We start from the raw sequence: 13,716 nt of genomic DNA on the forward strand, positions 1-13,716 counted from the left end.
ATATTTTAAAAAGTGACTCCTGTAGTTTGATATGTTGATACCAGTATTATTTCATCTTCTCTCCACTATCTTGTTATTTGTACTCAGGAAGAGATTTCACTCCTTCTGAAGCTATCCATCTATTCCTTTTTACTAGTTCATAGATTAGATCTGCTGTGCTGTTCCAGGCTTATGTACTCTGATACAAACAGTGATTCAGTATGTATAAATCCCAAAAATATTCCTTCTGCTTCATACACAAAAGGAGGCTGATAATTATGTTTCTATTAAAATATAAAGTAAAAATGAAAATCCATGAAAGAAGACAGAGGATAATTGACTTTTAAGTTACAAATGGAGATGGTCGTAAAAGTAGCCTTCTGAAGTACTACTACAAAGGAAGAAGGTATTTTGTTTTCTGAGCACAGAAGCACAGAATGGAGACATAGAAGGAAAGAATGGAAAGCAAAGGAATGACAGCAAAGAGAAGAACACTGGTCTCTCAGAGTATTCATAATCTTTAAATGTGCCATAGTGAAGTACGGGAATTATCTAAGAAGAGCCTTGTATTGTTGCCATTTTTCAGGACTAGCTGCTACCATCTCTACCATTTTGAGGCAAACTTCTGTAGAAAGTTCACTTATTTTCAAAATGTAAGGCCCCCCCCCCCACCCTTTTGATAAATTCCATGCCTTGTAGGAAATATTCCAGAACCCTTGGACACTTGTTCACAAGGGAAGGGATCAGCTGGTCATGCTACATTCAGGTATTGCAGATAAGCAGCATGTGTATGATATGGGAACCAGCTGGTTTTTCTATGGATATTCCTGAAAGTACCATGCTCCAGAAATAGAGAACTAGGACTTCTAATCTAGGAGGCTCATTTAGGTTCAGTCACCCTTCCTAAGGCCAAATGCCCTATATTTGAATTTTCTGAACAAGTTTTTCTATGGTTCTTCTTTGAAAAACTTCAGGAGTTAAGGAGGAGAAGTCTTGCTCAATTTTGCAATTATCCTCCTGCATTCCTTCTCACCTGGGTTTCCCACACCCTCAGGGGTTAGATCCTCATCTATGCATAGGGCTTTACACCATAAGAAACATGATCTTTCACTTGCTCTTTCCGTTTTGTACATGGTATTGCTTGTATCTGGCAAGTGTATGGTCTTAAACTATAGAGGCTTCCAACCCTCATGGTTAGTCCATGTGGATATGCAATTCCAGGAATCAGTTTTCCTGCTGCTGGATGGGACTGCTGTGTGGAAATGGAAATGGGGAAATAGCCTCAATTCTTGAACCGATGAATAGTGTGATACAACCCAGTTTCTCGCCTGGGCAATGTGGCATGCAAATAGATGGACCATATTTGGTACCCACTTATCTGATTACTATAAAATGTCAATTTTGGAGTCTGTGACAGTTATTTTAAGAAAACCTGATTTTTTGTAAAAGCTTAGTGTAATGAGGTTATGTATCGTTTAGTTCCATTACAAAAGTTTTGAGGGCCTTTCAAACTAGGAATGATCTGACAGAATCTGTAGAGTTATGGACTAACTTGCCAGAAAGCCCATGTTAGTATGAAGCAGGTCTTTAAAGGTTAGAACTCATCAGTAAAAAAACAAACAACCTTGTGAATGAATGAAAGCAGATCTGTGAGTCCGATGCAAAGCAGAACCCATTCTGCTATCTGGCTGGAAAAATCTGCATCCTTTCCCTAAATCTTTTGACACGCTTACAAGCTTCTTGATCTTTCAGATTCAGTTCCCCATGGTAATATTCCTTAAGAACATAAGAGAAGCCATGTTGGATCAGGCCAATGGCCCATCCAGTCCAACACTCTGTGTCACACAGTGGCCAAAAATTTATATATATATATATATATACACACACACACACACACTGTGGCTAATAGCCACTGATGGACCTCTGCTCCATATTTTTATCTAACCCCCTCTTGAAGCTGTCTATGCTTGTAGCCACCACCACCTCCTGTGCCAGTGAATTCCACATGTTAATCACCCTTTGGGTGAAGAAGTACTTCCTTTTATCTGTTTTAACCTGACCGCTCAACAATTTCATCGAATGCCCACGAGTTCTTGTATTGTGAGAAAGGGAGAAAAGTACTTCTTTCTCTGCTTTCTCCATCCCATGCATTATTTTGTAAACCTCTATCATGTCACCCCACGGTCGACATTTCTCCAAGCTAAAGAGCCCCAAGCGTTTTAACCTTTCTTCATAGGGAAAGTATTCCAACCCTTTAATCATTCTAGTTGCCCTTTTCTGCACTTTTTCCAATGCTATAATATCATTTTTGAGGTGCGGTGACCAGAATTGCACACAGTATTCCAAATGAGATCGCACCATCGATTTATACAGGGGCATTATGATACTGGCTGATTTGTTTTCAGCCAGTATCATAATCCCTTCCTAATAATTCCCAGCATGGCATTGGCCTTTTTTATTGCAATTGCACACTGTCTTGACATTTTTAGTGAGTTATCTACCACGACCCCAAGATCTCTCTCTTGGTCAGTCTCTGCCAGTTCACACCCCATCAACTTGTATTTGTAGCTGGGATTCTTGGCCCCAATGTGCATTACTTTGCACTTGGCCACATTGAACCTCATCTGCCACGTTGATGCCCACTCACCCAGCCTCAACAGATCCCTTTGGAGTTCCTCACAATCCTCTCTGGTTCTCACCACCCTGAACAATTTAGTGTCATCTGCAAACTTGGCCACTTCACTGCTCACTCCCAACTCCAAATCATTTATGAACAAGTTAAAGAGCATGGGACCCAGTACCGAGCCCTGTGGCACCCCACTGCTTACCATCCTCCACTGCGAAGACTGCCCATTTATACTCACTCTCTGCTTCCTATTAATTAGCCAGTTTTTGATCCACAAGAGGATCTGTCCTTTTACTCCATGACTCTCGAGCTTTCTAAGGAGCCTTCGATGAGGAACTTTATCAAAAGCTTTCTGGAAGTCAAGGTAAACAACATCTATTGGGTCTCCTTTGTCCACATGTTTGTTCACCCCCTCAAAGAAATGCAACAGGTTAGTGAGGCAAGATCTTCCCTTACAGAACCTATGCTGAGTCTTCCTCAATAACCCGTGTTCATCCTTATGAACCATCTCCAAAGATCATTGTAAGGATAGGATTATCAAGATCTTTGTCTGTGTGGGAGTGACTACAAAAATGTTTAACCGTGGGGGAAATGATAGTGTAAAATACTACAGTAGTACTTCCTATTTTTAAAAAAGATACAATCTGGTAACAACTAACAAATCTCTTGCACGGAAGTGCTGAGGATAAATTTTGTTAGGAAGAATTCCTGATTCTTTCCCCTCAAACTTTCCAGTAGTTTTCTCCATATAAATCAGTACGTGAGTAATTCTGTTTATTTTATACAGCTGTATATTTGATGTAATGATTCGTGATTTGGGTTTCACAGAAGGAAAATTGTACTGTAATGAAATTCCACGAGTTCTTGGAAATCCCAGTTGCACATTCACAGTATAGATGACATATGCTGGGGTTGGTGCCTTGTATACATAACTTCAGGAACTGCCTTGTGCTGAATCAAACCAGTGGTTCATCTAAATCTGAAGTAGATAGTTTTGTACATTATACCCTAAGTTCCTTGAAGGAAAGGACAGATACAGGGGTGGTAGATTTGAAAAATGGTATTGTCTAAATTGAATATAATACACTGCCCAGGGCCTCAGGAAGATTTACTCACCAGCCTTTATACCTGAAATCACTTAACTGGAGATGCCAGGTACTGAACATGGGATTTTCTTCATGCAACTTATGCATGCACTTCCATTGAGCCACTGTCCATATATCTGACAAAGGGACCTTTGACTCTTGAAAAATTATACCCTGGAAATCTTCTTGATCTTTAAGGTGCCACTGGACTTGAATCTTGTTATTCTGCAGACCAACATGGCTATCCACCTGAAGCAGTATTAAACATAATACTGTTGTCTTTTGTCTGCCCCTGGCCCAAAAGAAGCCAGGCTGTGTATGACAAGATCCAGGGCTTTTTCGGTGGCAGCACCAGAACTTTGGAACACCCTTCCAGAAGCCATAAGGACCCTGCGGGATTTGTCTACGTTCCGCAGGGCCTGTAAGACCGAATTGTTTAAACAGGCTTTTGCGGTTTGATTGAAAAAGGGCTGCCACCGGACATCTTACAGAATGCTAGCGATCATAGTCAAGAATTCAATACCGACTATACTGTACTGAAATAGCGCTATAGAATGGTTTTAAAGCTGATATACGTAAATTATGGTTTTATATGTTTTATTGGATTGATTGTATTTTATGATGTTGTAAGCCGCCCTGAGTCTGCTTGCGGAGATTGCGGGATATAAATTGAAAGTAATAAATAAATAAATAAATGGTTTTAAACCCATTCAATGCAGGGAATGTAATGGCAAGACTAGAACAGATGTATGAGAATCTGTTATAAAGAATCCTCAGAAGTTTGATACAATTGGGGGTGTGGAAGAATTACTTTGTATTGGTAGAACAGATGTATGAGAATCTGTTATAAAGAATCCTCACAAGTTTGATACAATTGGGGGTGTGGAAGAATTACTTTGTATTGGTGGAAAAGCATGTGCATTATTATTTAATGATATGTACATATATAATTCGATAGAGATATCATGCACCTTAACATGTATACAAGACTTGTTTTTTCCTCTGCCATAGGAGGATGTACATAGCCTTATGCTGCCCTTACAATCTCTGAAGTTGACATTTGTGTATCTGAGATGGTGGCAAAACTGGGACTGATTCCTCACTAGCCGTTGCTCCATCCCCATACTTCTGATTTCCTCAGATCACGTGATCGATTGCCCACTAGTCACTGCTTGGCCACGTTTTCTCTCAGTTCTCTCCCGCTTTCCTTGCAGCTTCCAAATCTAAAAAAACCCAACAGAACAGGAAGCTATGAGGTAAATTGGAAGGAGCCATGGATCAAAATGTGCCTACACAGCAACTGGTGGGGAATTGATTGCTTGATCCGAGAAAAGCAGAAGCCCAGGGGTGGAGTGACTGCTAGTGAGGAATCAGTCTGAATTTACTGTTGCATTAGTAAGAGAAGCTATGGGACAATTTGCAGAGTAAAATATCCTACAGTTAGAGCTAGGGCAAGGATTAGGATTTTGTGTATCAGTACCCTTAGTTCTTGGGTTAGTTGTTGCTTCCTCTTATTAATATTTGTTTTAAACTTCTCTTTTCTCCCCTCTTTTTTTCTCTTTCCAGCTGGTTGCACTTGGTGAATTGGAAAATGCTGAGGTTTTTCATTTCTTTATGTATTCTGAAAGTTTACCATAGTGTTACTCTTGTGCTGTTTGTAGCCCTGTAGTCTGTCCTATTGTCTTGCTGTTGTTAAGCCTCGTGATAAATGTACTTGTGCTAGTTATTCAGTAGAGCACAACTTCCAAGGGCCTGTGTTGGAAGTTTTTAATGTTTTTCTAAATGTCCTTTTTCAATGCATTTTGTACTCTCAAAGGGTATGAAGAAGTGACTTGCCTGTCTCAGCCCCACAGATTAATGTGGAGATGTGCTTAAAACATGCATTGAAACTCTGGGTATGTAGGAAGTCTACTCCTTCATCCCATTTTGGACATTGTGAGCACTAAATAAGATGATGGGTTGAAGTGTGCTAAAATCCTTTAGTGGTCTACGTGAATGTTCTGGTGCTGTGAGATCTCTGGCTGCATGTATTTAATAGAGGTCCATTACTGATTGTTATCTTGTGTCTAAATCACATAATGTTTCTAACTAGGGAGAGCTGACAGGAATATGCCAAAAGCTACTTTATTACTTTAAAGACATTCATAAAGTGAGAAGGTTTGGTATGATTTTTGACTTACATTGAATTGCAGATACTTCCCTCCCCCTTTTCAAGCTCATTTTATCATGACAGTGTCTTTGTTTGCAGTTGTTGTCTTTCAGAATAGTGCAGACTAATATTGATTGGCTGCTTCTTTGGATTAATGTTCCTAGTTTACAGTGCAATTCTATGCAGTTACTCCAGTCAAAACCCGTGAATTTTGATGAGATTAGACTACAGTATAGGATTAGACTGCTGAAGTCTTAGCAGGTTTGATCTCTCAATGACTGGATAACTGAGTTTTTTTGCCCATTTGTTTGTTTGTTTGTATGTTTGATTGGATTTTTTCCTCACCCATCCCACCAAGGCAGTCTCAGAAAAAGAAGACTGCAGATTTACACCCCACCCTTCTCTCTAAATCAGAGACTTGGAGCAGCTTACAATCGCCTATATCTTCTCCCCCCACAACAGACACCCTGTGAGGTGGGTGGGGCTGAGAAGGCTCTCACAGCAGCTGCCCTTTCAAGGACAACTCCTGCAATAACTATGACTAACCCAAGGCCATTCCAGCAGTTGTAAGTGGAGGAGTGGGGAATCAAACCCAGTTCTCCCAGATAAGAGTCCGCACACTTAACCACTACCCCAAATTGGCTCTCAGGGGGGGTTTACAGACTTAAATATAATATGTCAGAATAAAAGCATAAACTTCAAAATGTGAACAGTATGCAAGATATAAAGCAATAAGATACTCTTTATAATAAAGAGTAAAGATAAGGGTCTTCAGACTCAACCAATGATTGAGCACTGTATAGATAACTTTAGTTTCACTATTATCCTACTTTCCTGTACTAAGCATTGCAAGGGACATTCCAAAGACATAAGAACATAAGAGAAGCCATGTTGGATCAGGCCAACGGCCCATCCAGTCCGACACTCTGTGTCACACAGTGGCAAAAAATTTTATATATACACACACACTGTGGCTAATAGCCACTGATGGACCTGTGCTCCATATTTTTATCTAAACCCCTCTTGAAGGTGGCTATACTTGTGGCCGCCACCACCTCCTGTGGCAGTGAATTCCACATGTTAATCACCCTTTGGGTGAAGAAGTACTTCCTTTTATCCGTTTTAACCTGTCTGCTCAGCAGTTTCATCGAATGCCCACGAGTTCTTGTATTGTGAGAAAGGGAGAAAAGTACTTCTTTCTCTACTTTCTCCATCCCATGCATTATCTTGTAAACCTCTATCATGTCACCCCGCAGTCGACATTTCTCCAAGCTAAAGAGTCCCAAGCGTTTCAACCTTTCTTCATAGGGAAAGTGCTCCAGCCCTTTAATCATTCTAGTTGCCCTTTTCTGGACTTTCTCCAATGCTATAATATCCTTTTTGAGGTGCGGCGACCGGAACTGCACACAGTACTCCAAATGACACACGTTTGCCTCATAGCTACTGTATTAAAAGTCTATGAAGTACAATGTGGGACCTTCTTAGCTGTAGTATATGCATTTAATCCCACTCCCGTGTGTAAATACGCACGCACACGCATGCACATACCTTCACCCTCATAATATAGGCTTATTCCATAAAACAACAGGCGGCAGCACATCTTAAAGTTTGAAGTGGGGAATCAAATCTAGATCACTGTTTTATTTAATTAGGATATTTGTATTTGTATCTGCTAGTCACTTTAATGGTTAAAACTGATTAAAAGTTAACCTTCTTATGCATACTTAGAAATATACTACTAACTGAAATTTAGTACTCACATAGGATTGAGCTGCAGTAAACGAAGTGTATCATGTCTCATACATGGGTAGCTGATAAAAGTTCTGTTTGGAAGGAAACAGTGACATCTGTTCCTAAGGATGACTGTCAGCCCACATTGGTTGATGGTGATTATATACAATGAAAGACGAAAGAAAATAGGGACTTCTTCTGTGTCACCAAAATGAAACTCTCCTTTGGTCACCCCACCCCAACAAGTTTCTGACCATTGTATCCTGCTGTGTTTTGCAGTAAATCAGCCAGAGTGATCTGGCTCAATTTAGAACTTGGGCTCTTAATTACAAGTAAGAACTTCGTTGGCTGCCTTCAGTGGAAGGATTCCATGCTTGGAGCAGGTGTGTTTATAAATATAGGAAATGAGCATGGCCTGTTTATTAAAAGTGTCTTCTGGCAGAGGCTTGGATTCTCTAAAAATTCTGTAAAGGAGCCACAGTGTTTCCCTTTAGATGAGTTTTATGGCCAACATGACTTCAAGCATATGAAGCTGCTTTACACACTGAGTGAATCTATTGGTCTCTGATGGTCAGTATTGCCTACTGTGGCTGGCAGCAGCACCAGAGCTCTTTCATGCCACCTGCTACTTTGAGCCTTTTAAGTGGAAATGTTGGGGGTTGAACCTGGGATCTTCTGCATGAGAAGCGGCTGCTCTGTCCACTGAGCCATGGTTCTTCTCTTCAGAAAGCTCAAGGGAGTTTCTACCTATTCCAGGCACCTGTTTGATTTCACACTCATCCACATGCACCTGCTGATGTGACCTTGGGTCTGCCACAAGTTCCCTCAAAGCTGTTCTGCTCAAAAGCAGTTCTTGGAGAGCTCTCTCAGCCCCACCTACCGCACAGGGTGTGTGTTGTGGGGAGGGGTAGGGAAAGGAAATTGTAAGCCACTCTGAGACTCCTTTGGGTAATGAAGGATGGAGTATAAATCCAGACTCCTCCTCCTCTTCCTCCTCATTTAAATAGTTGGGGGGTTTTTTTAAAAAAAAATGCACATGAGAACAGATTTTTGGGAATGAATACTCCATCTAGGTTGATAGTTATGTCATGGAAAATAACCAGCACTAGATGCTGTTCTAAAGATGTCTATTACTCCAGCAGGAATAGCAAGTGTTCTGTTTTCTTTTGCTCTTCTACACCTTCTGTCTAGTTAAGGTTTTAGATGCACTCTCAGAACTGATCTTAATATAACAAAGAAGTGGGGAAAGGGGCAGCATGGTGACTTTGTATTTCTTTTCTGTGGCAACATGTGGATAGGAATTCATGAATGTCTCCACTAGTTTGTCTGGGATTCTACAAATCCCACACCAGAGAAGCAAGGAGAGCAGAAGAATCAATTCTTGTTTCCCTCTTGCAATCTTGTATAAGAGCCATTAAAATTGAGTGCCAAATATACAATGTTGTTCTCAGTATCCAGTTCAACTGCCTTCTGAACTTGGTCTCTCCTGAGAAAGATCATGGTGTTTCATGCAGTCTAAGCATATGAGTACAATAATGTGTGTGTGATAATTTGTTCTAAATTTGTTGGCAATGACTAGAACAGTCCATTTGTGTCCTATCTGAATGAGTATCCAGCCTTTCAAGCTTTTCAGGTATGTGTAGGCTAAGATTTTTATTTATTTAAAACATTCCCATGTCACCTTTACATCCAAATGGGCTCCCCAAGGTGAAAAACATCAAAACGTTCCAATATTAAAAGAACACACACACACACACAAGCGTAGAAACTCACTTTCCCCCCACATATATAAACTCACTTAACACCAAAACAAAACAAAAAAGTCTTCACTCGCTGGTAAAAAAAAAAAAAAGGCAAAGGTAGTCAGTCCCCTGTTGTTTCCGACTCTGGGGTGATGTTGCATCACAATGTTTTCACAGCAGACTTTTTATGGGGTGGTTTGTCATTGCCTTCCCCAGTCATCTACACTCCCCCCCCCCCCCAGCAAGCTGGGTACTCATGTTATTGACCATGGAAGGCTGAGTCAACCTTGAACCGGCTACCTGAGCCCAGCTTCTGGGAGGGAATTCCAAAGTTTTGATCCCAGATTTGAGAAGGCCCATTCTTGAGTTGCCACCATTCTAGCTCCAGGGCCTCCAAAGATGAACACAGTGAACAGGTAGATTTATATGTGAGAAAGTAATCCTTGAAGTATGCTGGCCATAGAGTTCTAAAAATTGATACCAGCACCCTGAATTGGGTCAAGAAACATATTATGAGCCTGTGTAGGTGAAACAAGACTGGAGTTATATGGTCCCTGCGGCCCACTCCAGTCAGCAATCTGGCCACTACATTCTGAGCCAACTTAAGCTTCCACACAGTCTTCAAGGGCAGACCATATCACACTAATCTAGTCCAGATGTTACTGGAGTGTGCACCTGGGTGGCAAGATCTTTGCTGTTTATCCAACAGGAGGTCTGAGTCCAAGCTATGAATATGCTCCTTTAGTGTAAGCGAGATACATTATGGGGAGTGCATCCTCACCTAGACCCAGAGTTCTCCCAAGTCCTAGATCAAATGTTTCCTCCTCCAGTTGCACCTCCATTTTGTTGGCATTAACTTTCAGTGTGTTAGCCCCCATCCATTCCAAAACTGCCTCCAGGCACCTGTTCACAGTTTCCACCACCTCCCTTAAATCTGCTAGAAGCATTAGATGGAGCAGTGAGTCATCCACATATTGGTCTCCTGTAGTTCTTCAGTTTCATAACTGTCCAGTTGCCCGTCCTATCACTAGATATCTGTATGTTTCTGATTGGCCAGCAGTTAAAGAATGCCACAGAAATGGAAGTTCTCCCTGTCTCCCTCATGGGACTGCTTTCTGAATTTTCAGCTTCCATTTCCATAGCTGTAGTTGTAGCATGGGCCAGGACACATGGGCAGAGAGTAAAGGTGGATTATTTATAATAAAGCTGACCTCAGAATAATTAAGCTATTGTGGTTTCTGCTTCTCTGTTTCAACTTTCTCAAAAGGCATGTTTTAAACTTTTTAATTCATGAAGAGAAGATGGAGAAACAGGTAGATAAGAAATCTCCAGCTTTGGCAGGGGTGGAGTATGTATTCCCTTTTGACTGGTGCTGTTGGTACCTGACTGCAGCAAACTGCAGGAAGACCCTCTGTCACTCACCTTGGAGCTGGTAGAGGTACCCTCCCATGCTGAGTGTGGGGGGCACCCCGATGTTGAGGGGGGACACATCTCTTTACATACTGAGCTCTCACTGCTTGAGGCAGCAGAGTTAATTGAGCCCAAAATGCTCTCCAACAACTGATATTCAGAGGAACATTTCCTCTAAATATGAGGGTTCTGTTTAGCCACTATGACTAAATAGCCATTGATTGATCAGTCCTCCATGTCTGTCTAACCCTGTTTTTAAAAGCTATCCTTTGACCCTAATATTCTCCCTCTCTGCTTTCTCTACACCATGCTTATAATTTCATAAACCTCTATCATGTCCCCCCCTTAGTTATCTTTTTGTTCTGAATTGAAAAGTCCTGAATTCTGTAGTCTTTCCTTGTAGGGGAGGTTCTCTAACACCTTGATCATTTTGGTTTCTTTGTTTTGAACCTTTCCTAGTTCCTCATTGCCATCTTCAAGATAGGGCAATTAAGAACAGCACACCAGTAGCCATGTTGCTTCGTAAGGCCTGATCTCATACTAGGAAATGAAGAGACAGTGCAGCAGATAATTCTTAAACTTCTAAAGCTTGCCTGAAGGGGGCATACTGGTGATGTGGAATGGAACTGAGAGATGTCCTACTTATTATCTCTCCCCCCCCCCCTTCCCTCCTACATTGCAGTGAGCTGCTCTGTTGGGCACCTGCCAACATTCAAGCAGCAGTTACATAAGAGGAAGGGTTTTTTTTCCTGGAATTTAGGCTCGCTGCTGATGTGTGACCTTCAGCAGTAATTGCCAATAAAATGTGGTGGAGCTGTTTACTGTTAGTTCAGTCCAGACTCTGGCTGTCAGTATCCCAGACTATGCTGGCAGTTACTGCGTCTGTATGGTTGCTAAAGCCTTTTTTTCCTTTTCCCTTTTTTGTAAAATGCTAACACAACTGCCAAAGCAATATACAGGAAACTTTGCCAGCAACTGCAATAATTCTCTCTCTCTCTCTCTGTTTCTGTAAATAGTGTATATTATAAGAATTTTATTGTTACAGAAAAGAAGTGGGTTTGCATCTCTAAAGGGCTAGAGAGTTAAGTGGAATTATTTTGGGTCTGGGAGCAACCCTCAAGAAATATTCTCAAGGTTATAATATGAGCATGGCTAATTCTTCATGTGATGTTTGTTTGGGCATCTAAGATTTTCTAGCCAGGCTCCTTTGATAGGCATGTCAAAGCCCAGGCTGAACAAGTGAAGCTTGACCCATCCTTGCATTACTATGAGTTTCTGCCTGTTTGGTGGTAGTTGAAAGTACAGGAATCCTGCCAGAAGACAGGGTGGTAAACAAATTGGGCACAAGAAAGGGGGAAAGAGAAGCATCCCGAGCATGAATATAGTGGTGGCTGCTGTGCAACACTACTCATCTCCTCCTCCTAGTTGGCTACTCTTGTTGGAGAAGAAGAGGATCAGTGTTGGGATATTGGTATTTCCTGCCCCATTGTTCACAAGGGATGCCTGCTGTAGCTGGTTGTTTAGACAAGAGCGGCAGGTAACCCGTTTATTTCAGTGGAAGGCAAAATGAGTGTGTTTGCCTGTCTCACCAGTTCCTGACCTTTACTTGGCCATGAGAAGTGGTGAAGAAAGGGATAACTGCTTCTAAAGTACTGATTCAGCCCCTCTAAAGTATCACATCTGCAGAGGCCCTGAGCCTGTCTATAGACCTGCATTCAGAGCAGGATGCAAGATCATTAATTCAGAGAGCCCTTGCCAGTCACTCCTACCTCTTGCATGCATTTGGTACAGTATCAGGGAGATGACTAAGTAAAGCTCATTACATAGCCAGAGCTCTGAATAAAGACAGCCTGCTCTCCTTTACCACACTGTAGGAAGGCAGTCCCTATGTGAATGATGCCTTGTTTGAGATGAGGTGATTGCATTGGTCTGATGTTTTACTTAGGCCATACGTTCTTCAAAGAGAAACACTGGCAAGTCATCTTGCTGGGACTAGTTTTAAATACATACCAATGATGATGATCATGATGGTGATGATGATTTTAGAATGAGGCAACTAACAAACTAAATAAAAGAGAGCTACAAAATGTAACTCTAGTTAGGACAGTATTGCTATTCATACAATACTGTATGACAAATCTGCTTCTAAGATTCTTAATGAATAAAATCTTTCAGATATAGGAAGTTAATTTTCATTAATTTTATACTGAGAATTTTTTCTCTTTTATATTCTTATGTTTTAATGACATTGTATTTTACTTTGTAATCTGCCCTGAGCCTGCTTTGGTGGGATGGAAAGCCCATAATGAAATAAATAAATCTCCCAATAAGTTGCCTAGAAAAGAACCACAAGGAATGTGAACGCCCAGATAATTCTCTTCTAGGGATGTGAAGGGAATCAAAGCTTTTTGTGTGGACTTTGAAAATCCAGACTAATTTATGGCAGTCACAAGAAGTATGTATCAAGTTCCATATAATCTAGTTCCCATGTAAAATAGTAAAGAGTCCAGTAGCACCTTTAAGACTAATAAATTTTATTGTAGTGTAGACTTTTGAGAAACACAGCTCTGTTCTTCAGATGTTTGTCACAAAAGCTTATGCTACAATAAAATTCGTTAGTCTTAAAGGTGTTACTGGTCTCTTTTGTTGCACCAGTTTCTTGTGGTGTGATTTTTTTTAAAAGGCTGTCTTTTAAAGGCTAGAACTGCTGCTGTTTAATAGCCATTTTTGTGTGCTTTGTCCACTTTGCAGGTTGCAATAATTTGTCTCCTTTCTCTTTGCACATTTCCATGAGTATCAGTTCAGAAAGACAACTCAATTTTTAATAAATTAATAAAACAAGGTTCCTAATGTGCAAATGGGAGTGATGGCACTTTGGGGACATATTTATAATCTTGCTGGCTAACAGAACCTTAAGGAAGTTGCCATAAGCCAGAAACGGCCATGAGAGTAGCTCCAGGTGCGCTAGCCAGATTATGTTACCTTGAGAGTGTA

General features: G+C 41.0%; 1 protein-coding gene across 6 annotated transcripts in view; it reads left to right on the forward strand.

The window, feature by feature from the left end:
- Positions 1–13,716, forward strand: part of ITPR1 (inositol 1,4,5-trisphosphate receptor type 1) — a 353,195-nt gene that overhangs the window by 230,433 nt on the left and 109,046 nt on the right. For 3 of the 6 annotated variants that reach the window (XM_060239586.1, XM_060239588.1, XM_060239587.1), the window contains one exon: positions 5,257–5,289. The exons of the other annotated variants lie outside the window; for them this stretch is intronic. In XM_060239586.1, the coding sequence (XP_060095569.1) occupies positions 5,257–5,289 (33 nt within the window). The remainder of the gene's footprint in view (positions 1–5,256; positions 5,290–13,716) is intronic. 6 annotated transcript variants of the gene reach the window in all.

This window comes from Heteronotia binoei, chromosome 5 (assembly GCF_032191835.1).
Source record: "Heteronotia binoei isolate CCM8104 ecotype False Entrance Well chromosome 5, APGP_CSIRO_Hbin_v1, whole genome shotgun sequence".
In the NCBI taxonomy this organism is placed as follows: Eukaryota; Metazoa; Chordata; class Lepidosauria; order Squamata; family Gekkonidae; genus Heteronotia; species Heteronotia binoei.